General features: G+C 44.2%; 1 protein-coding gene across 2 annotated transcripts in view; it reads right to left on the bottom strand.

Moving 5' to 3' along the window:
• Window positions 1–16,197: 16,197 nt before the first annotated feature.
• The window catches only part of LOC128686413 (actin-binding Rho-activating protein), a 41,719-nt gene continuing 34,525 nt past the window's right edge, over window positions 16,198–23,391 (bottom strand). For both annotated transcript variants that reach the window (XM_070085742.1, XM_070085740.1), the window contains exon 7: window positions 16,198–17,459. In XM_070085742.1, coding sequence (XP_069941843.1) covers window positions 17,334–17,459 — 126 coding nt within the window. In that variant the 3' untranslated portion in view covers window positions 16,198–17,333. The remainder of the gene's footprint in view (window positions 17,460–23,391) is intronic.

The raw sequence follows: 23,391 nt of genomic DNA, 5'->3' as shown, positions 1-23,391 counted from the left end.
GGGATACCTTTCTCAAGCACCCCAATGGAAATACAAGGACCCCAATGGAAATACAAGGACCCCAATGGAAATACAAGGACCTCAATGGAAATACAATGACCCCAATGGAAATACCAGGACCCCAATGGAAATACCAGGACCCCAATGGAAATACAAGGACCCCAATGGAAATACAAGGACCCCAATGGAAATACAAGGACCCCAATGGAAATACAAGGACTCCAATGGAAATACCAGGACCCCAATGGAAATACAAGGACCCCAATGAAAATACAAGGACTCCAATGGAAATAAGACTTCAACGGAAATACAAGGACCTCAATGGAAATACAAGGACTCCAATGGAAATACGACCTCAATGGAAATACAAGGACCCCAATGGAAATATAAGGACTCCAATGGAAATACAAGGACTCCAATGGAAATACAAGGACTCCAATGGAAATATGACCTCAATGGAAATACAAGGACCCCAATGGGAATACAAGAACTCCAATGGGAATACAAGAACCCAAATGGAAATACAAGGACCCCAATGAAAATATAAGGACCCCAATGAAAATACAAGGACCCCAATATAAATACAAGGACCCCAATATAAATACAAGGACCCCAATATAAATACAAGGACCCCAATATAAATACAAGGACCCCAATATAAATACAAGGACCCCAATATAAATACAAGGACCCCAATATAAATACAAGGACCCCTATGGATATATCACTTTGTTTGACATTTTTGGGTCATCCTAGGTAATCTACACATTTTTGGGTCATCCTAGGTAATCTACACATTTTTGGGTCATCCTAGGTAATCTACACATTTTTGGGTCATCCTAGGTAATCTACACATATGCTGTTATGATAATTTATGTAACTGTATTTATGTGTACCCGTACCTAAATAATCTTACTAATCACGCAGCGACTGAAACAAGTGTAGTTAAGAATGATATTAATGTCGAGACACTCCCCAGATGGGGAGCCAAGGCCGGGTCACCACTACTTGGAAAAGACCTGGGCCGGGAGAATACCGGCGAATAAAAAAAAAATGAAGGAGTTCCCTACATTTTTTTGTGTACGAGTTGACCAAATGTAAATTACTCATTATATTTAGTGTTGAAGGTCTGCAACTTGCAAGGTGGTAATCAACCATAATAATTGAAATACACCCAACAGTATTACTTTTAATGTATTAATAGTATCCCAGACGTGAAAACTGCCTTCTCGAACGTAAGCAAAAAAATATTTTAAGAAAATGTATACCAACGATAAATCCACATTGGTGTATATACCAACGCTGATTCCACGCTAGTATTGTGTATACACCAGTAATTAAATAAATAACAAAAAGGCACAATACCGTGACTGGAACGATACACAAATAACCCGCACATAAAAGACAGAAGCTTACGACGACGTTTCGGTCCGACTTGGACCATTGACAAAGTCACACTAACAGAGGAGGAGCAGGACGGCTATATATAGGCAGGAAGAGGTGGAGGTAGTAGTAGTGGTAGTAGTAGTAGTAGTAGTAGTAGTACAAGAATTGTATATAATACCGACAGGATGAAATGACACACGCACAACACCCGGGCATCATCACCGTAGACGCTTCGCCATCCAGCCAGCCACTGGATGGCGAAACGTCCACAACAAAGACAACCAGACGCCGCACATGTGTCTAATTTCATCAGTAGATGTAGTAGAAGAAGAAGAGGTAGTAGTAGTGGTAGAAGTGGGAAATAAGGAAGACGAGCCAGTCAAATACAAAGGAAGGGGAGCACTGCAAGAGAGCTAGAAACCCACAGAGGGAGAGCAAGCTCACCGAGGTGCGTCAAAGGGGAAGTGGTGAAAAAAAAATATAAAGAAGGAACAGAAACACGAGACAGGAGAGAGAAAGACAACCCAGAGGAGAAAAGGAGAGAGGATAGGGGAAGAGGAAGAAGAAAAAGAAGAAGAAGAAAAAATGAGGATTCAGGTTAAGTCACGGGTGTTCTGAAGTTTGGAGCATTTTACAATGTAGTGGGAGAGGAAGGCATCTACAGAGACGAAGCCAGGGCTAAGGTTCATACAAGGAAAGTTGTGTATAAGAGAGGATTCAACTAAACGGCGACTGTTCGAGTTGGAAGTAGGGAAGACAGTTTTAGCAGAAGACCAGTCAATAGGATGGCTATGATCTCTGACGTGACAGAAAAGAGCATTGTTAGTGTCGGCAAGCCTAACACTATTTTTGTGCTCCCTAAGTCTGTCAGAAAGAGATCGACCAGTTTCTCCGAAGTATTGAAGAGGACAGGAGGAGCAAGAAATAGAGTAGACACCAGGAACATCTGTAGAGGGAGGAGAGGTATGAACGAGATTAGTGCGAAGAGTGTTAGTCTGGCGGAAGGTAAGCTTGATGTCTAAGGGACGGAGAGAATTGTTGAGATTAGAAAGACCGGAAATGTAGGGAAGGCAGAGGATAGAAGAGTTCCCATGAGTAGAGAGTTTGGGAGAGAAGAAATTGCGTTTAGCACGTGAGAGGGCAGAGTCTATGAAATGGGAAGGGTAGCCAAGACGGGAGAACGAATTATAAAGAGTGGAAATTTCTGCTGGAAGGAACTGAGGATCACAGATGCGGAGGGCACGGAGAAAGAGGGAGATAAGAACACTTTTCTTGACAGGGGAAGCATGATAGGAAAAGTAGTGAATGTACATGCCACTGTGCATAGGTTTACGGTAAACGGAAAAGGAAAAACCTGTATCTGAGCGGTGGACATGGACATCAAGGAAAGGAAGTAAGGAATTAGATTCCCATTCAGCTTTAAACTTAATGGAAGGGGCAAGATTGTTAAGAGCTTCAAGAAAAGGTTGGAAGAGACTGGAGTCATGAGGCCACAGAGCAAAGATGTCATCCACATAGCGGAGCCAGAGTGAAGGTTGCACATCGAGGGTAGGAAGAAGAACAGTCTCGAAGTATTCCATGTAAAGATTAGCAAGGACAGGAGAGAGAGGAGAGCCCATAGCGACACCGAAGGTTTGGGAATAATATTTCCCTTGGAAGGAAAAGGAGTTAGAGTCCACACAGAGGCGGATCAGATCAAGAAAGACATCAGTGGGGATAGGGAGATGAAGAAACCCTTCATGGGCCTTCTCTCTAAGGAAATCAAGGACATCATCAAGAGGGACATTGGTGAAGAGGGACTCAACGTCAAGACTAAGCATCTTACAGGTTGGGAGAGAGCGAACCCGTTCAATGAAGTCTTGAGAGTGACGGAGGTGGGCAGGAGAAAAAGTACCAAGAAAGGGAGTGAGGGTTTTGGCCAGCCAAGAAGCAAGAGAATAAGAGACAGAACCTCTAGAGGATATGATAGGACGAAGAGGAATATCAGGTTTATGAGTTATGGGAAGGCCATAGAAATAGGGAAGAGAGGGACAGATGACACGAAACCGTTGGACAAGGTCAAAGTCAGGAGGACAGAGGTCGGAGAGAGTCCTTAGTTTTTTGTTGAAAGTTCTCTTGATGCGATCAAGAGGGTTGGAAACGAGAGGAGTGTAGGTGCGTGAGTCAGAGAGCAAGACATCAGCTTTACGGAGGTAATCCTCGCGATCAAGGATAACTACCGAATTACCTTTGTCAGAAGATAGTATGACAATGTTAGTGTTAGATTTAAGAGAAGAAAGGGCAAGTTGGTAACGGCGTGGAAGGTGGTGATTCTTGGAGAACAGACTAACAAGAGCAGGAAGGAGAGCGCCACGAAAAGTGGACAAGTCAGGAAGATTACGGAAGCGAGATTGACGAAAGGAATCAAAAGAGCTAATCAGGGAAATACCAGCGCGAGGAGTAGGCGAAGTGGCAAAGGAAAGACCAAAACCAAGAAGTTCAAGCTCATACTGAGAGAGTGAGACAGAAGACAGATTAGTAACACAGTCAGTGAGGGAGAATTTAGACCAAGGGCTAGCTGAGATGAGACGTTGAAGTTTATTTTGTAGTTTGGAAGAATGAATTTGCGCATTCAGGCGAGCAGTGTCAAAGGCAATGGTAGAGAGAAGGTTACAGAGATCCTGTGGTAGAGCCGCAAAGAGAGCACGTTGACGTTGACGGAGAGTAAAGAAGGCATCTTCAACCTGTGATTTAGTAGAAAGAATGAGCTGTTGAAGTAGGAGACGGGCATGATCAGGAAAGGGAGTGCCCAGTGGGTTGGTTTTCAGGAAGTGGGAGAAGGAAGGTGGCAGAACTTGTTCAGCAAGACAGTCACGTAGGAAGCGAAGCAGATTCTTACGACGCCGGGTAGCAATAAGAGCAGCCTCATAAGATCGAAAGAGGGGTTTAAAAGAGGGAAGAACATTAAAAAAGTTGGAGAGAATATGACGCTTAACTGCGGGGTCCATAAATAAATAACAAAAAGGCACAATACCGTGACTGGAACGATACACAAATAACCCGCACATAAAAGACAGAAGCTTACGACGACGTTTCGGTCCGACTTGGACCGACTTTGACGCACCTCGGTGCGCTTGCTCTCCCTCTGTGGGTTTCTAGCTCTCTTGCAGTGCTCCCCTTCCTTTGTATTTGACTGGCTCGTCTTCCTTATTTCCCACTTCTACCACTACTACTACCTCTTCTTCTTCTACCTCATCTACTGATGAAATTAGACACATGTGCGGCGTCTGGTTGTCTTTGTTGTGGACGTTTCGCCATCCAGTGGCTGGCTGGATGGCGAAGCGTCTACGGTGATGATGCCCGGGTGTTGTGCGTGTGTCATTTCATCCTGTCGGTATTATATACAATTCTTGTACTACTACTACTACTACTACTACTACCACTACTACTACCTCCACCTCTTCCTGCCTATATATAGCCGTCCTGCTCCTCCTCTGTTAGTGTGACTTTGTCAATGGTCCAAGTCGGACCGAAACGTCGTCGTAAGCTTCTGTCTTTTATGTGCGGGTTATTTGTGTATACACCAGTGTGGGTTCCCTGCTGGTGTATATACCAGTGTGGGTTCCCTGCTGGTGTATACACCAGTGTGGGTTCCCTGCTGGTGTATACACCAGTGTGGGTTCCCTGCTGGTGTATACACCAGTGTGGGTTCCCTGCTGGTGTATACACCAGTGTGGGTTCCCTGCTGGTGTATACACCAGTGTGGGTTCCCTGCTGGTGTATACACCAGTGTGGGTTCCCTGCTGGTGTATATACCAGTGTGGGTTCCCTGCTGGTGTATACACCAGTGTGGGTTCCCTGCTGGTGTATACACCAGTGTGGGTTCCCTGCTGGTGTATACACCAGTGTGGGTTCCCTGCTGGTGTATACACCAGTGTGGGTTCCCTGCTGGTGTATACACCAGTGTGGGTTCCCTGCTGGTGTATATACCAGTGTGGGTTCCCTGCTGGTGTATACACCAGTGTGGGTTCCCTGCTGGTGTATACACCAGTGTGGGTTCCCTGCTGGTGTATACACCAGTGTGGGTTCCCTGCTGGTGTATACACCAGTGTGGGTTCCCTGCTGGTGTATATACCAGTGTGGGTTCCCTGCTGGTGTATATACCAGTGTGGGTTCCCTGCTGGTGTATACACCAGTGTGGGTTCCCTGCTGGTGTATACACCAGTGTGGGTTCCCTGCTGGTGTATACACCAGTGTGGGTTCCCTGCTGGTGTATATACCAGTGTGGGTTCCCTGCTGGTGTATATACCAGTGTGGGTTCCCTGCTGGTGTATATACCAGTGTGGGTTCCCTGCTGGTGTATATACCAGTGTGGGTTCCCTGCTGGTGTATACACCAGTGTGGGTTCCCTGCTGGTGTATACACCAGTATGGGTTCCCTGCTGGTGTATACACCAGTGTGGGTTCCCTGCTGGTGTATATACCAGTGTGGGTTCCCTGCTGGTGTATATACCAGTGTGGGTTCCCTGCTGGTGTATATACCAGTGTGGGTTCCCTGCTGGTGTATACACCAGTGTGGGTTCCCTGCTGGTGTATACACCAGTGTGGGTTCCCTGCTGGTGTATACACCAGTGTGGGTTCCCTGCTGGTCTATACACCAGTGTGGGTTCCCTGCTGGTGTATATACCAGTGTGGGTTCCCTGCTGGTGTATACACCAGTGTGGGTTCCCTGCTGGTGTATACACCAGTGTGGGTTCCCTGCTGGTGTATACACCAGTGTGGGTTCCCTGCTGGTGTATATACCAGTGTGGGTTCCCTGCTGGTGTATATACCAGTGTGGGTTCCCTGCTGGTGTATATACCAGTGTGGGTTCCCTGCTGGTGTATATACCAGTGTGGGTTCCCTGCTGGTGTATACACCAGTGTGGGTTCCCTGCTGGTGTATACACCAGTGTGGGTTCCCTGCTGGTGTATATACCAGTGTGGGTTCCCTGCTGGTGTATACACCAGTGTGGGTTCCCTGCTGGTGTATACACCAGTGTGGGTTCCCTGCTGGTGTATATACCAGTGTGGGTTCCCTGCTGGTGTATATACCAGTGTGGGTTCCCTGCTGGTGTATATACCAGTGTGGGTTCCCTGCTGGTGTATACACCAGTGTGGGTTCCCTGCTGGTGTATACACCAGTGTGGGTTCCCTGCTGGTGTATATACCTGGAGGTGGTTACCTGGAGGTTATTCCGGGGATCAACGCCCCCGCGGCCCGGTCCACGACCAGGCCTCCCGATGGATCAGGGCCTGATCAACTAGGCTGTTACTGCTGGCCGCACGCAGTCCGACGTACGAGCCACAGCCCGGCTGATCCGGCACTGACTTTAGGTATCTGTCCAGCTCTCTCTTGAAGGCAGCCAGGGGTTTATTGGCAATTCCCCTAATGCTTGATGGGAGGCTGTTGAACAGTTTTGGGCCCCGGACACTTATGGTGTTTTCTCTTAGTGTACCAATGGCGCCCCTACTTTTTATTGGCGGCATTTTGCATCGCCTGCCCAGTCTTTTACTTTCGTAGGGAGTGATTTCTGTGTGCAGATTTGGGACCATTCCTTCCAAGATTTTCCAAGTGTAGATTATGATATATCTCTCCCTCCTGCGTTCCAACGAGTACAAGTCAAGTGCTTTCAAGCGTTCCCAGTAGTTAAGGTGCTTGACAGAACTTATACGTGCAGTAAAGGATCTCTGTACACTCTCTAGATCTGTGATTTCACCTGCTTTGTATGGAGATGTTAATGTACAGCAGTATTCCAGCCTAGAGAGAACAAGTGATTTGAAAAGGATCATCATGGGCTTGGCATATACTGGTGTATATACCAGTGAGGAACCAACACAACCACAGAATCTCTAGAAATTCAGAAACAACTCACTCAGAAATGCTCAAGAAATATCAAGTGGTATATTATCGACCATTCTGAAAAATTACCGACTTTGCCCACTGTAAATAACGCGTTAGTACTTATAAGTACGTACAAATTTTAATGCGTACGTACTTACACATTACAGTGGCAAAGAACTATTTACATGTTTGTGTGTGGTTATATTCGTAACGAGTTATTTATGCAGATATGAATTAGATGTGTGTGTGTGTGTGTGTGTGTGTGTACTCACCTAGTTGAGGTTGCAGGGGTAGAGTCCTAGCTCCTAGTGAGTGTGTGTGTGTGTGTGTGTGTGTGTGTGTGTGTGTGTGTGTGTGTGTGTGTGTGTGTGTGTGAGTGTGTGTGTGTGTGTGTGTGTGTGTGTGTGTGTGTGTGTAATCACCTAGTTGAGGTTGCAGGGGTCGAGTCCTCTCTCCTAGTGAGTGTGTGTGTGTGTGTGTGTGTGTGTGTGTGTGTGTGTGTGTGTGTGTGTGTGTGTGTGTGAGTGTGTGTGTGTGTGTGTGTGTGTGTGTGTGTGTGTGTGTGTGTGTGTGTGTGTGTGTGTGTGTGTGTGTGTGTGTGTGTCTGTGTGTGTGTGTGTCTGAGTGTGTGTGTGTGTGAGTGTGTGTGTGTCTGAGTGTGTGTGTGTGTGTGTGTGTGTGTGTGTGTGTGTGTGTGTGTGTGTGTGTGTGTGTGTGTGTGTCTGAGTGTGTGTGTGTGTGTGTGTGTGTGTGTGTGTGTGTGTGTGTGTGTGTGTGTGTGTGTGTGTGTGTGTGTGTGTGTGTGTGTGTGTGTGTCTGTGTGTGTGTGTGTGTCTGAGTGTGTGTGTGTGTGTGTGTGTGTGTGTGTGTACTCACCTAGTTGTACTCACCTAGTTGAGGTTGCAGGGGTCGAGTCCAAGCTCCTGGCCCCGCCTCTTCACTGGTCGCTACTAGGTCACTCTCCCTGAACCATGAGCTTTATCGTACCTCTGCTTAAAGCTATGTATGGATCCTGACTCCACTACATCGCTTCCCAAACTATTCCACTTCCTGACTACTCTGTGGCTGAAGAAATACTTCCTAACATCCCTTTGATTCATCTGTGTCTTCAACTTCCAACTGTGTCCCCTTGTTACTATGTCCAGTCTCTGGAACATCCTGTCTTTGTCCACCTTGTCAATTCCTCTCAGTACCTCTGTAATATTTTGACTACCGCCCACAGCATGGGTATGTGGTGCATAATGAAGATGTTGAACTAGAAAGATGATACGTTGGCAACCAAGGTAGTGCCAGAGCTGAGTGAATCAGTTGCGGGAAAAGTGACGCAACTAGATCAAGAGTGTAAAAAGAGTGAAGCCAAGAGTCAGGAACATGTAAGAATTACCATGTGGGAAATGCCTGAGCTGCCGGATAAAGTTTATAAGCATGATTGCCTGTTATTGACGTCACGTTCATGGGGCGAGCATAAATAACCGAGCTATACTGTTATAACAACAGACGTCATAACAATAGCGTACGTATTGCAAAACACGTATACTCACACACACTCTCACACACACAGAGCGTTCCGAAACCTCAGTAAGGAATCGTTCAAGACTCTATACACCGTGTACGTCAGGCCCATACTGGAGTATGCAGCACCAGTTTGGAACCCACACCTGGTCAAGCACGTCAAGAAATTGGAGAAAATGCAAAGGTTTGCAATACGGCTAGTTCCAGAATTAAGGGGAATGTCCTACGAAGAAAGGTTAAGGGAAATCGGTCTGACGGCACTGGAGGACAGGAGGGTTAGGGGTGACATGATAACAACATACAAAATACTGAGAGGAATAGATAAGGTGGACAGAGACAGGATGTTCCAGAGATGGGACACATAAACATGGGGTCACAATTGGAAATTGAAGACTCAGATGAGTCAAAGGGATGTTAGGAAAAATTTCTTCGGTCATAGACTTGTCAGGAAGTGGAATAGTCTGGTAAGTGATGTAGTGGAGGCAGGAACCATATATAGCTTTAAGATGAGGTATGATAAAGCTCATGGAGCAGGGGGGGGGGGAGCAGACCTCGTAGCGGTCAGTGAAGAGGCGGGGCCAGGACCTGAGTCTCGACCCCTGCAACTACAAACAGGTGAATACAAATAGGTGAGTACACCTACATAGCAGCGAAAGCCAAATCTGACCCGAAGCTGTTGTACAGCCACATCAGGGGAAAACAACAGTCAAGGACCAGGTAATCAGGCTGAGGAAGGAAGGAGGAGATCACAAGAAACGACCGAAAAGTATGTGAGGAACTCAACATGAGATTCAAGGAAGTGCTCACAGAGGAGACAGAAGGGACTCCAAAAAGACGGAGAGGTGGGGCACACCACCAAGTGCTGGACACAGTGCACACAACCGAGGAAGAAGTGAAGAGGCTTCTGAGTGAGCTAGATACCTCAAAGGCAATGGGGCCAGATAACATCTCCCCCTGGGTCCTGAGAGAGGGTGCAGAGGCGCTATGTGTACCCCTAACAACAATATTCAATACATCTATCGAAACAGGGAGATTACCTGAGGCATGGAAGACAGCAAATGTAGTCCCAATTTTTAAAAAAGGAGAGACATGAAGCACTAAACTATAGACCAGTGTCACTGACATGTATAGTATGCAAAGTCACGTATAAGATTATCAGGAGAAGAGTGGTGGAACACCTAGAAAGAAATGAGCTTGTCAACAACAGCCAACATGGTTTCAGGGAGGGGAAATCCTGTGTCACAAACCTACTGAAGTTCTATGACAGGGTGAGAGCAATAAGACAAGAGACGGGTAGGTAGATTGCATTTTCTTGGATTGTAAGAAGGCGTCTGGCACAGTTCCACAAAAAAGATTAGTGCAATAACTGGAGGACCAGGCAGGGATAACAGGGAAGGCACCACAATGGATCAGGGAATACCTGTCAGGAAGACAGCAACGAGTCATGGTTAGAGGCGCGGTGTCAGAGTGGGCGCCTGTGACGAGTGGGATTCCACAGGGGTCAGTCCTAGGACCGGTACTGTTTCTGGTATTTGTGAACGACATGACGGAAGGAATAGACTCCGAAGTGTCCCTGCTTGCAGATGATGTGAAGTTGATGAGAAGAATTCAATCGGACGAAGACCAGGCAGAACTACAAAGGGATCTGGACAGGCTGCAGACCTGGTCCAGCGATTGGCTCCTGGAGTTCAACCTCACCAAGTGCAAAGTCATGAAGACTGGGGAAGGGCAAAGAAGACCGCAGACGGAGTACGGTCTAGGGGGCCAGAGACTACAAACCTCACTCAAGGAAAAAGATCTTGGGGTGAGTATAACACCAGGCACATCTCCTGAGGTGCACATCAACCAAATAACTGCTGCAGCATATGGGCGCCTGGCAAACCTCAGAACAGCATTCTGATATCTTAATAAGGAATCGTTCAGGACCCTGTACACTGTGTACGTTAGGCCTATATTGGAGTATGTGGCACCAGTTTGGAACCCACATTTAGCCCAGCACGTAAAGAAACTACAGAAAGTACAAAGGTTTGCAACAAGTCTAGTCCAAGAGTTAAGGGGTATGTCCTACGAGGAGAGGTTAAGGGAAATTGACCTGACGACACTAGAGGACAGGAGAGATAGGGGGGACATGATAACGACATATAAAATACTGAGAGAAATTGGCAAGGTGGACAGAATGTTCCAGAGATGGGACACAGCAACAAGAAGACACATTTGGAAGTTGAAGACTCAGATGAATCACAGGGATGTTAGGAAGTATTTCTTCAGCCACATAGTAGTCAGGAAGTGGAACAGTTTGGGAAGCGATGTAGTGGAGGCAGAATCCATTCATAGCTTTAAGCAGAGGTATGATAAAGCTCATTGTGCGGGGAGTGACCCAGTAACGGCCAGTGAAGAGGCGGGGCCAGGAGCTATGAATCGACCCCCGCAACCACAACTAGGTGAGTACATACACACACAGATGGTGAATATCCTTCCCTCATTCCATGTGTCACAACTGTACCTTCCTCGTATATCTGACGTTTTAACACCGTGTTGTAACATACAAACACTCCAGAACACCTTCCTCCTCTAAGACACTCGTAACTCTCCACGTTATCTCTGCCTAGTAACTTGCACATAGTTGAACATTTAAAGTATATACACACACACATATAAAATAAATCACAATAAAACGCGTAATTATAAGTACAGTATTTAAAAAATACCAATGAAAACAGGAAATAAAACCTGAGCGTTTTCATGAGCTTATACACACATCTTCAGAGGAACAGGATATGTTTGAGAACATGAAAGCTCTCAGGTTTTATTTCCTTTGTTCACTGTGGTATTTTTACACACATACATACACACACACCAGGCAGTGTCTGACGACAAGTACCTTTGACAACTGGTAACTAACACTCACAGATGCTAGGAAATACTTTATAAATTAAAACAATGGAAGGAGCAAGACGAATTATTACCTTCATATGGAAGCGCTAAACTCGTAAGGGTCATGTTGCAGCGCCTAGGTAATGGGTGGTAATCAAGTTTGATTCGAGGAAGGCGAGGGTCAGCCTCAGTTCCTTTGATCAAGAGCCCTTCACCAGCATCATGACACTCTGAGAGACGAACTGACAAGGAACTGGACCTCTTCTCCTCTTTCTTGCCCTCCCCTTCCTCAGACTTTGTATGACTCCTGCAGGTTTAGCGCACCCCATCAACATAATGACAAATATAACGATTATAATACCGACACAACACACAGGTCAATAATACAGAACTTTACGATTTTTCACTTTATTCAATAACATAAGAACAGTGGAAGACTGAAGTAGGCCTAGATAAGCTTATGTTTTGTTTGAATTTTTAACCCGAGGAGGATTAGTCACCCAGGATAACCCAAGACAGTCAGTGTGTCATTGAGGACTGTCTTCCACTGTGGTCCTTTAATCTTGTCCTCCAGGATGCGACCCATACCAGTCGACTAACACCCAGGTACCTACTTACTGCTAGGTGAACAGGGACAGCAGGTGTAAGGAAACGTGCCCGGCGTTTCCACCCGTGCCGAGGATCGAACCACGGACACTCAGCATGCGAGCCGAGTGCGTTACCAACCAATCTTAGCATAATGGCCTTGCTAGGCATAGTGAACAAAGCTAGGCCTACTCTGCCTTTATAAAATTTATCGCCTTAAAAATAGAAAAATAAAAATACCGTGGTTGAAACTAACCACAAATAGAAAGAAGCAAAATTATACGACGTTTCGGCCCATTCTGGGCCATAATCCATTGTGATTTAATAAAATTCTGGGAGTGACCTAAGCATGGTCTAGCAGGAAAGACCTCAACGTAACCTAGAAGGTCGTATTTCCAGTTGTCAGAACAGTTGAGACTTTCTTATACAGTAATCACTTAACGTCTTATAAGTCTTCACTTAACGTCGTTTCATTATAACGTTGATGAGAAAATGAAGTAAATTCCCAGCCAGGAGTGGAAAGACGTAAATATCAGCGTGTTGCAACCCCTGAATGGGTTACAATGTATATTATGTATATATATTACATGTATATTACCTTTTCATATAATTTTATATTGCTTATATTTGCAATAATAGCTAAATCGTGAATATATTGCTTTATATTATTATTTGACTTAGTTAAATTTTGTTAGGTAGGATGTAACATATTATTATGTGCTCAGTTCAAGTCTTGATTGTCTAACTACTGTAATTATCGCTCTTTGCTCGTTACTCTGCCGGCTTCTCGTTGTTGCTGAGCAGCAGCTGTCCATGGAGCTATCACGTGATCGAGGGGGGGGTGTTCTCACCTCGCCTGAAGTATTCAGTCTGGTCTAGACTTGCTGGGTGGTTGGACGTATTCCAGACAAAGTGCCTAAATCTCTCTTATAGGCCCTTGTTGGAAGATCGTCTCTTGTCTCATTATTGTTGTATGTTCTGTAGAACTCTGTTCACAGAACACTGTATAGACTTGGTGATTTTCGACGTTGTACTGAGGTTGTGTGTCGCATAGACACTCTGAGCAACTCAGGTCCTGAGCTGTAGCTTCTGACCTAACTTGTACTGGTATCTGTGTACTGTCACATTCGGGGATTTTCTTATGCTGAACTTAGATTCAGTAGTATGGGAGTTTTGTGACTTTTGTGGAGGATCTGCTGATGGTCCCTACTTATTGTCGTTATATTATCTCCTTGTTCCTGATTCTGTGTCGCAGTTGCTTGTTATATTGCTGTTGGGCTTAGCATTCTTTGTATTGTTCAAGCAGACTGTTCTGATTTCCAGTTGGTCAAGAAGTTAGTTTATTTGAGGACTTAGTCAGTCACTTGTTTAAGTCTAGTCGAGTCTTGAGACATAGCGAACTACTTAGAGCACTTACACACATACACACAATCTTACTTGTATATATTTGTATAATATCTTATTAAATATTAATGTACCAGACGGTACTTAAGAATTATAAATGTGATATGTGCTTTCAGCACAATAATACTGTACACGAGAGAAGTGATTATTCTTATTTTGTTGATATTAATTTAATTTAATTTGATATACGCCTAGACAACTTTATTAATAAATTTATTAAATTTTAATTTCTCTAGTTAGTAACCTACCAGTTGTAATCCTGAAGCACTAATAATTCATACTGAATTCTAATGGATAATTGGACAAGGATACTGACTAATTGTTACGAAAACCCAGTAACAGGCTGGATGCTAGAACGGCAGTCCTTTCTAGTATTCACTGGAGATCTCTAAGCTTTTAGAATCACGTTTTTTGTAACACAGCGTTACTCTCCATATTCGCTTATGTCTATTTTCTCCATTATAACTGTTTGTATTCAGTTTTTATATGTAGCGTGTTTCTTATATAATTCTGAAAACATGTGATACCTAAAACAATAAAAATGTCAATAATAAATATACGACTATATAGGGCCCAAGAGCAACATACACCACAGTCATGGCGTCTGCAGCACCAATGCTCTCAGCTCTCCCTTGCCCTAGAGATTTAACTCTTGTTTATATCAATTAGCCTATGGTAAATTTCGTTTCGTTATACGTCCTTTCGCTTAAAGTCGCAGTTTCCAAGAACCTATCGACGACGTTGAGTGAGGATTTCTTGTACATACTACAGTGGCAAGTACAAGATTATGCTGAGTTATCCCAGCCTGCTACATAATTTATGTATTATATTTGCCTCGTGTGTGTGTGTGTGAGTATTAACCATTTATATTAATATTCTGATATATGGAAATACAACAGTACAGAAACTGGGTTTTAGAATATATATATATATATATATATATATATATATATATATATATATATATATATATATATATATATATATATATATATATATATATACATATATATATATACATATATATATATACTATATATATATATATATATATATATATATATATATATATATATATATATATATATATATATATATATATATATATATATACTTCTAGGTTATCTTAAAGATTGTCTGAACAAGAAAACGCCAACGAATGTGAGTACAGTTATGAAATGTAGTAAAGGAGAAACAAAATTAGTGGCAAGTAAGAGCGGAAATACACACGGTAAGAAAATTAATGAATCAGTTATATAGATTAAATAACTGTACGTAATAAGGTAAGTAGAGCTGATATAAAGTTTGTGCAAAAATTATACGTGTGAAAAAATAAGTATATAAGAAAATAAATTAACTAAATTACCACCAAATTGAACAATGTGATTGCAGTACTCAGAAAGCCATAGATACAATAATTTAAAAAACAAGATTATTTACTAGCTTAAACTTCAATAAAATGTATATCACCGGTAAGTCAGCTGTTGTTAAGTCACTGGAAGTCAGCTGACAGTGTCCTGACGAACAAAACCTCACCTCACACTTCCAGTGTGGCGAACACGTTCTTAATTGACAGTGTCAGAAAACATTTTTTTCCGTTTCCTGACAATTAAAAGACCACCTCAATAGTTGGTTATTCACTAAGTCAACCTCTAACAAAGACAAGCGTCAGTAGACACTTTCCTGACGAACAAAATACCACTTCATTAACACTTATATTTTCATCCCGAACTGCAATGTAGTCTTGGGTTGAGTTGCTAAGGCAACAAACAATTGTGTAATGAGTATAAATATAACCTTTGTAAATATACCTGCATGGCTGGGACAGTCATTATCAGTGATTTGTATCACTTGATAAATATTTATGATATATATATATATATATATATATATATATATATATATATATATATATATATATATATATATATATATATATATATATATATATATATATAGTGTGTGTGTTTGTGTGTGTGTGTGTGTGTGTCACTTAGAAAAACAAGTCATGCACTAGGAGGCAACTCACAAATTAGCATGAACAGATATTAACCATACGAAGTGTAACATAGTATAATCACAGACAAATGTAAATCAGTGTATAATTATACACAGTTTACTTTAATCCCTATATTCGGGGTTAAACTGTTCTCGACTAGTGGTGAACACAGTGTGGTCGATAGGATTTAAACCCAACTAACCATCCAATTAGGCGGACTGCTGTTAATGGCCACCATTCAGTTGAAACCCATGGATTATTAGGTTTATTGGGTTCAAGGTCTATCGACTACTCAACTGTAATTACGCATATAAAAATTTACCTTCAGTCCACCAGCAGACAATAATACCATACTACCCCAGTTAGAACTTACTGTAAACCTTCAGTGAATATACATTGATAAATACATTGTACTGTATCTTTGGTGTTATTGTTTAACCAATACTTATATAATTACCACTTAGTTTATTCATATATGTCAAGTTCGGATGTTAAAGTTACCATGTTGGTGATAACGATCATATCCATTCGGGGTGAAGGGGGGGGGGGGTAATTAATGTGTAATGAGTTTAAGTCATTACCGGTAATACCAACTTTATTGGTAGTTGTATACATGTGTTTGGCATGTAATATTTCACATTGTGTTAGTATTATTTAAGGTCTTGTGACATTTTAGTATACTTATCTTCACTTGTATTTGTATCAATGTTTTATATTTTGTGGTGATGTTAGTTTCATTGGTAAATAAACATGTGCATAGGTAGCCTTTGAGTTCTGTTGAACTTCAGTGTTACATTGTTCTATGTAATATTAATCTTTTGCATGTATTTAGACGACCTGGTTGAGGTGTCACTGTGTTGGATTCTTGTGTATTAATCTGTTCTGTGTTTTATATCAACTTGTATTTGTATTGCTTTAAATAAAATATAAAAAAAAAAAGATAAATACACACCACTCTGTATACATCATGGCAGATATTATTATTCATGAATTTCTTTAAAAGCTTACCTGAAGAATACAAATATCTGATTTGTTACAATATTCCGTCATAAATAAGATCCACAAAGCCTAGTAGATCAAGTGTTCAGTAGAAGATTACGACATAATACAACACTTGGGTATCTTGACTGTGCAGACCTTTCGCCAGCCAGTGTCTTTTATCACTTTAATACAGAGATTATTATTGGAGACGGATAAGGACTACTGGTTGGCAAAACGTCTCTACAGTATAGATACCCAAGTGTTGCACATGTGCCTTAATATTACTAGTGATGAATGTTGCTACATCAAGTGCTGGGTGTTACTACGTCTTATGTTGGGTGTTGCTACGTCTAGTGCTGGGTGTTGCTATGTCTAGTGCTGGGTGTTACGTCTCGTGTTGGGTGTTGCTACGTCTAATGCTGGGTGCTGCTACGTCTAATATTGGGTGTTGCTACGTCTAATGCTGGGTGTTGTTAGGTCTAGTGCTGGGGGTTGCTACGTCTAATGCTGGGTGTTGTTAGGTCTAGTGCTGGGTGTTGCTACGTCTAGTGTTGGATGTTGCTATGTCTAGTGCTGGAAGCTGTTATTATTCATCACAGTCCCACGAACTTAAAACTGCAAGATATTTTGTGCTAGGAACTGGTCGCCTCTAATTCCAAAAAACAAAATATAAGTTACGACTGCAGTATCTGAGACTTTAAAGCTGGGAGCTAGGTGCTGGGTGTTGCTAGACTAGCTCTGGGAGGATGGGTCACCCTTGTGACAGATGCCTACTTCAAACTCCTGATCACTCTGAAATTCGCTTCGAATCTCTTGTATGGGCTTCAGTAGCATGATGGGCATGTCATCATCTCGCCCCTGAAAAGAGAAAAGTAATGAATTCGTATAAACGCATTCACTAATATATATATATATATATATATATATATATATATATATATATATATATATATGCAAGGAATTCGCGAGAGCAGGCGAAATATACACAAACACTGATCTCTGGCTGAAGGAGACTCGAACCTACGAACCTTAGGACAAGGTACGCAGTGCTTTACCAATCTACCCACACTGGACAATACCTTGGCGTATAGCTTGCGCTATACGTTTGATCCAAGGCAGCCAGCTTTCAGGGAGAAGGCTTACAGCTTTTCATCTCATCCCCTGCATGCATCAGCCTTACTAGAGATTTGAACAATGCAAGGAATTCGCGAGAGCAGGCGAAATATACACAAACACTGATCTCTGGCTGAAGGAGACTCGAACCTACGAACCTTAGGACAAGGTACGCAGTGCTTTACCAATCTACCCACACTGGACAATACCTTGGCGTATAGCTTGCGCTATACGTTTGATCCAAGGCAGCCAGCTTTCAGGGAGAAGGCTTACAGCTTTTCATCTCATCCCCTGCATGCATCAGCCTTACTAGAGATTTGAACAATGCAAGGAATTCGCGAGAGCAGGCGAAATATACACAAAAACACTGATCTCTGGCTGAAGGAGACTCGAACCTACGAACCTTAGGACAAGGTACGCAGTGCTTTACCAATCTACCCACACTGGACAATACCTTGGCGTATAGCTTGCGCTATACATATATATATATATATATATATATATATCTATATATATATATATATATATATATATATATATATCTATCTATATATATATATTACAAAAATATAGGGAGGTACCACCTCTAGAACTTTTCTGGGGACCCTCATCCTCAGTGAAGACAATACACGTACCTCAGGGGAAACTCAAGGTTCTCCCCGGAGCTGTTTGAATATTTTCTTCTCCTACCACCCCCTATATTTTATGTTATATGTGAACATTTATTAATAAACAGAATACAGTTACAGAAAACAAACATGAATACAATGGTACAATGTATTAAAGATCATGAATTTCCTCCAGCTCCTCCGAAGCCGGACGAGAGCCAAGTATGCAGCAAGCATTTCCCCTCCACTACATCGCTTGCCAAGTGCCTGATAACCCTTTGTTGGCATTGTATAATATCAGTTACATTGACGGAGTTCTTCCTACTTCCTGGACCAATAGTCTCATTGTGCCTAAGCTCCGACAGCCCGATACATTTAGACCGATCTCCTTAACTAGTTGTCTTTGTAAAACTTTTGAAAGAATAATACTTAATAGACTTTACTATAAAATCAGACACCAACTTTCCCCCTACCTCTTTGGGGAGTCATTCGCTGCCTGACCATGGTCGAGTGAGGTTGTGCGCTGCACCCCTCTGCTGTTCAGGCGAGCTACCTTGTATCAACATGGCGCTGAGTGTGAGGAGGCGCGTAAATACCATAGGTATTGAGCTGCTTCGTGGGGCGATTTCACCCTCTTCAGTGCAAGTCTTACTCCCAACAATCATTAGGGAGACCTATGGAATCCAGGACGATGAGGTGTATGGTGTAGCCCTGAATGGGGCTTATAGAATCTTCGTCAAACTGAATTCCACGTCCGTGTATGAGTCTTTGGTGACGAGGTTCCAAGACGTGAGTCTTGACGCTACTCCAGCTGTGAAGGTGCGTTTGATCGACGTATCTCGCCACTTTACGTGGGTTAAGATACGTAATGTCCCATTTGAGGCAGATGAGGCTGACATAAGGAGTGTTTTTGAGACATATGGAACCGTACATCTGGCACAAAAGGGCAAGTGGACGGCAGGTGCTTACATGGGACGTCCGGAGGGTACCTTTTCCCTGAAGATGACTCTGAGACATCCCATACCGTCTTACGTCGTGTTGGAGGACTTCAGGACGCAAGTTATGGTATCGTATGCCGGACAGAGACGTACGTGCAGAATATGTGGGGCGTACGACCATATGGCGGCAGAGTGCGTGAAGCTGAGGAGGGCGCCAGCGCAAACTGGTGAAGCACCAGTTACCAGCGTGATAGCTGTTGAGAGCCCAGTGCGCAAGCAAGGGCCTGGGCGCTTGTGGAGTGAAGAGGTGGAGGATTCCAAAGAGGAGAATGGCATGTGTGAGGTAAGCTGTGATGTAAAAGGATCTGTTACTACTCACAGGAAAAGTACAGAAGTGCAAGTGCAGGAGGAGGTGCAGGCTCTAGAGGAAGAGCTTCAGGAAGTGTTAAGGACATTGACACCGCCTGCAGTGGACGTTGTTCCTGAGCTGGTGAGAGACACGGCGGTGCCTGTAGAGGAATGTAAGGATAAAAAACATAGCAGGGTTGACGGGCCAACTAGTAAGAGAGAGTTGTCGCCGTGTGCTGTGGTACGGGGCGTGGTGGAGGTAGAGGTTCATCGTGAGGGAACCTCTGAAGATAACATGGAAGTGGAGGGCATCACGAGGAAGAGAGCGGCGGCGTCAGACTCAGATGATGTCCTGACGCCGGCGCAGAGGTCTGGGAGGAAGGAAGAGCAATGTCGAAGCAGTCACGATAAGAGGCATCGCAAAAAAGGGGGAGGGGTTGATGGTGTGAAGCCTTGTGCTGGCTCTGGGGCAGGAGGCCCTGGGATGAATGAAGAGAGGAGGAAGGGTTGGAAACTATAAAGAGGCCTTAGGTGTATGACTGTGAACGTAAATGGACTGTGTAATAGTGTGAAGAAGGAATGGTTTCGAATGTTTCTGTATAAATATAGGGTGGATGTAGTGTTCCTGCAAGAACACAATTTCAAGGAGGGAAGAGTGCTCGAGGTGGAGGGGTTTCAGGTCATGACTCTGCCATCTGCACGTCTGAAAGGTGGTGTGGGTATATTGATCAGGGAGGCAAGCCCGTTTGTGTTGCTAAGAAGTGAGGGGGGGGGAGGGGGAAGAGTATTGCGCGTGGATGGGTGGTGGATGGGACAGCGGGTATCCTTTGTATGTGTGTATGCACCAGCGGAAAATGATGTGAGGGTAAAAAGGGATTTTGTATGTGAAGAACTAGTTTTCTTCTTACGTGGTTTACCTGCAGTGGCCATCGTTGGTGGCGACTGGAACTGCGTTATTAGGAGGGCTGACGTGGAACCAAAAGGGGCGGGGCACGTGTCGGCGGCCTTGCGAGATCTTTTGAGGGATATTCAGTTGCGGGATGCGGTTGGAGGAGGGGCGTGGGAGGTAGAGCACACTTTTGTAAGACGGGGTTACGCTGCTAGGTTGGATAGGCTGTATATATCTCAAGGGGTTGGGTTGACATTTTTCCGTACAATAGAAGTAGCTTATTCGGATCATCGGGCGGTAGTAGCAGAGGTGGCGTGGGAGTCACTAGCAGGTATATCTAGGGGATATTGGAAATTAAATACAAGTGTGTTAGGTGATGAGGAGGGGATAGAGGGATTTGCGACGCTGTGGGAGGGGTTACGTGCAGAGATAAAAGGGGTAGAGGATGTGGTGATGTGGTGGGATGGTGTGGCTAAAGAACGGATTAAGCAATATTACGTAAAGGAAGGGAAACGTATCAATTCTTTAAAATATGGGCTTGCTAACTATTTGGAGGATAGATTACGGGGTTGTTATGCGAGGGGGGCGGTGGCGGGCACTTATCCAATGGATGAAATTATGGCAATTAAAGGGAGGCTGCGTGAGGTACAGGATGAGAGGTTCCAAGCGGTGAGGGTACAGGCGGGGGTGGAAGAGGTGTTATGGGGCGATAGACCTTCATCGTGCGTATTGCGTAGGCAGAAACAAAGACAGCAGGCAATGACTATTCCATGGTTGGAGGTTCATGAATCGATAGGAGGGTACAGGGAGGGGCAGGTCATACAAGCTACGGAAGGAATGGGGGCGTTTGCTGACAAGTGGTATGAGAAGTACTGGCAACGAGAAGGGGTAGAGGATGGGGTTTTAGAACAGGTGTGTGGGAGTGTGGTATGTCAGTTGCGTAACAGTGATAGGGAAGCACTGGGTGGGGAAATAACTGAGGGGGAAATATGGAGGGCTTTAAGTGGAATGCGAAAGGGCAAAGCACCGGGAATTGATGGACTCCCGGCAGAGTTTTATCAGCAGCATTGGGAATTATTGAGGCATTTTCTGGTTAGGTTATTAAATTGCATGAAGGAGAGAGGTGAGCTGGGTGAGAAGCAGGCAACGGCTGTCGTTGTATTGGTACCGAAGGGTAAGGGGCAGCATACGCTTCGGGATTATCGGGCGATCTCGTTGTTATGCGCTGATTATAAATTGTTTGCGAAGATTTTGGGAAATCGGGTCAAGTGTGTGGTAGGGCGGGTAGTATCAAAAACTCAGTTTGGTTTGCCAGGGAGGTCTATGGTGGAGGGGCATGGGTTACTTAGGGATTTCGTGGAGGCAAAAGGGGGGGGGAGGGAGGGAGGTTTGGTGGCGCTCGATTGGCAAGGGGCATACGATAGAGTGGATCGGAAAGCATTGAAAGCCATCCTCAGGGGTCAGGGGTTTGGGGAAGAAATAGTGGGCTGGGTTGAGGCGTTGTATGGAGGTGCAATGGCGAGGGTACAGATTAATGGTCGATTGGGTGGGAAGATTGTAATGGGTAGGGGACTTAGGCAGGGGTGTCCTATGTCACAAGTATTGTTTGCGTGCGTACAGGACCCCTTTTATAGATTGATGGAGCAGCGTATGGGTCACGTAGAGGGACCAGGGTGTGAGGTTGCGAGGGTTTGGCCAGTTTTAATTGGGTATGTGGATGATACAACTGTTCTGATCAGGGAGGGGATGTCAATGGACACATTAGACGGGGTAGTACAAATGTTCGCAGGGGCAACTGGTATGAGGGTAAATTCAGATAAATCGATGGTCATGGGGTTAGGAGCTTGGGCGGGTAGGGTTGATTGGGGTAGTGCAGTTGTGAGGAGGCAGGTGCATTCGTTAAAAATCTGCGGTCTTATTTATGCAGACGATCTACCTGTGGCACGCATGGAAAACTCGCTTAGGATGGTAGAAAGGATTCAGGGACGCTTGGGTGCATTGCGACCTTATCATTTGACCCTTGTGCAGCGTGCCATTGTTGTTAATATCTTACTGTATAGCAAAGTATGGCACGTGGCAGCCGTGTTCCCATTAACTGGGCCAGCAATAGCGAACATACTTAGGAAGGTTTTTAAATTCTTGTGGGGTTCGAGCTGTGATTGGATTAAGAGGGATGTGGTAATGTTACCTGTAAGTAAGGGGGGGCTGGGATTGCTGGACTTAAAGCGGAGGGTCAAATGTGTCTTCATTAAAAGGGAGGTGATGAGGGAAAGTGTGGGTGGGGGGGGTTTGGCCAGGATCCATAACAGATTGCAACGGATGTATACAGGCGTTGAGTTGCATGAGTGTGAAACTGTGTTGAGGGCTCTGGCGTGGGATCGAGAGCCAGCAAAGGTTAAAATAGGTAGGTTGTGTAGATTGTTAGCCGGGAGGGTTGTAGCGCCTGTAGAGGGAATTTTCCCCATGTATGCATGGGGAAGTATATGGAATAGGTTGAGTAGGATGAGGTTGCAACCTCGTGTTCGGGATGTAATGTATCGTTTTCTGCATGGCATTTTACCGTCGGGTGTGGTTCTACGGGATAGACGAGTCGTTGACGGGGGGGAGTGTGGGATATGTGGTGGGGAGGAGTCGGCTTTTCATGTAGTATATTTTTGTGATGGACTGAGGAGTGTCAAGGGGTGGTTAAATAGGGTGATAAATAGGATAGGAGGTAAAGGAATTTCTGTATTGAGAGCATTAAGTCTCGACGTGGGGGGTTGGGAGGAAAGTGTAATCAGAGCTGTGGGGTACATTATGGCAGATTATATCTATATAGTGTGGGGATTGCGGGGCAAACAGGTTACTGAGGTGAAGAGGAGGGTGTTAGCGTTAACGTTCTATAAAACGGTATG

This window comes from Cherax quadricarinatus, chromosome 17, assembly GCF_038502225.1.
Source record: "Cherax quadricarinatus isolate ZL_2023a chromosome 17, ASM3850222v1, whole genome shotgun sequence".
NCBI classification, from domain to species: Eukaryota; Metazoa; Arthropoda; class Malacostraca; order Decapoda; family Parastacidae; genus Cherax; species Cherax quadricarinatus.
Note: the sequence above shows the minus strand (reverse complement) of the source record. Positions and strands in the feature narration are given on the sequence as shown.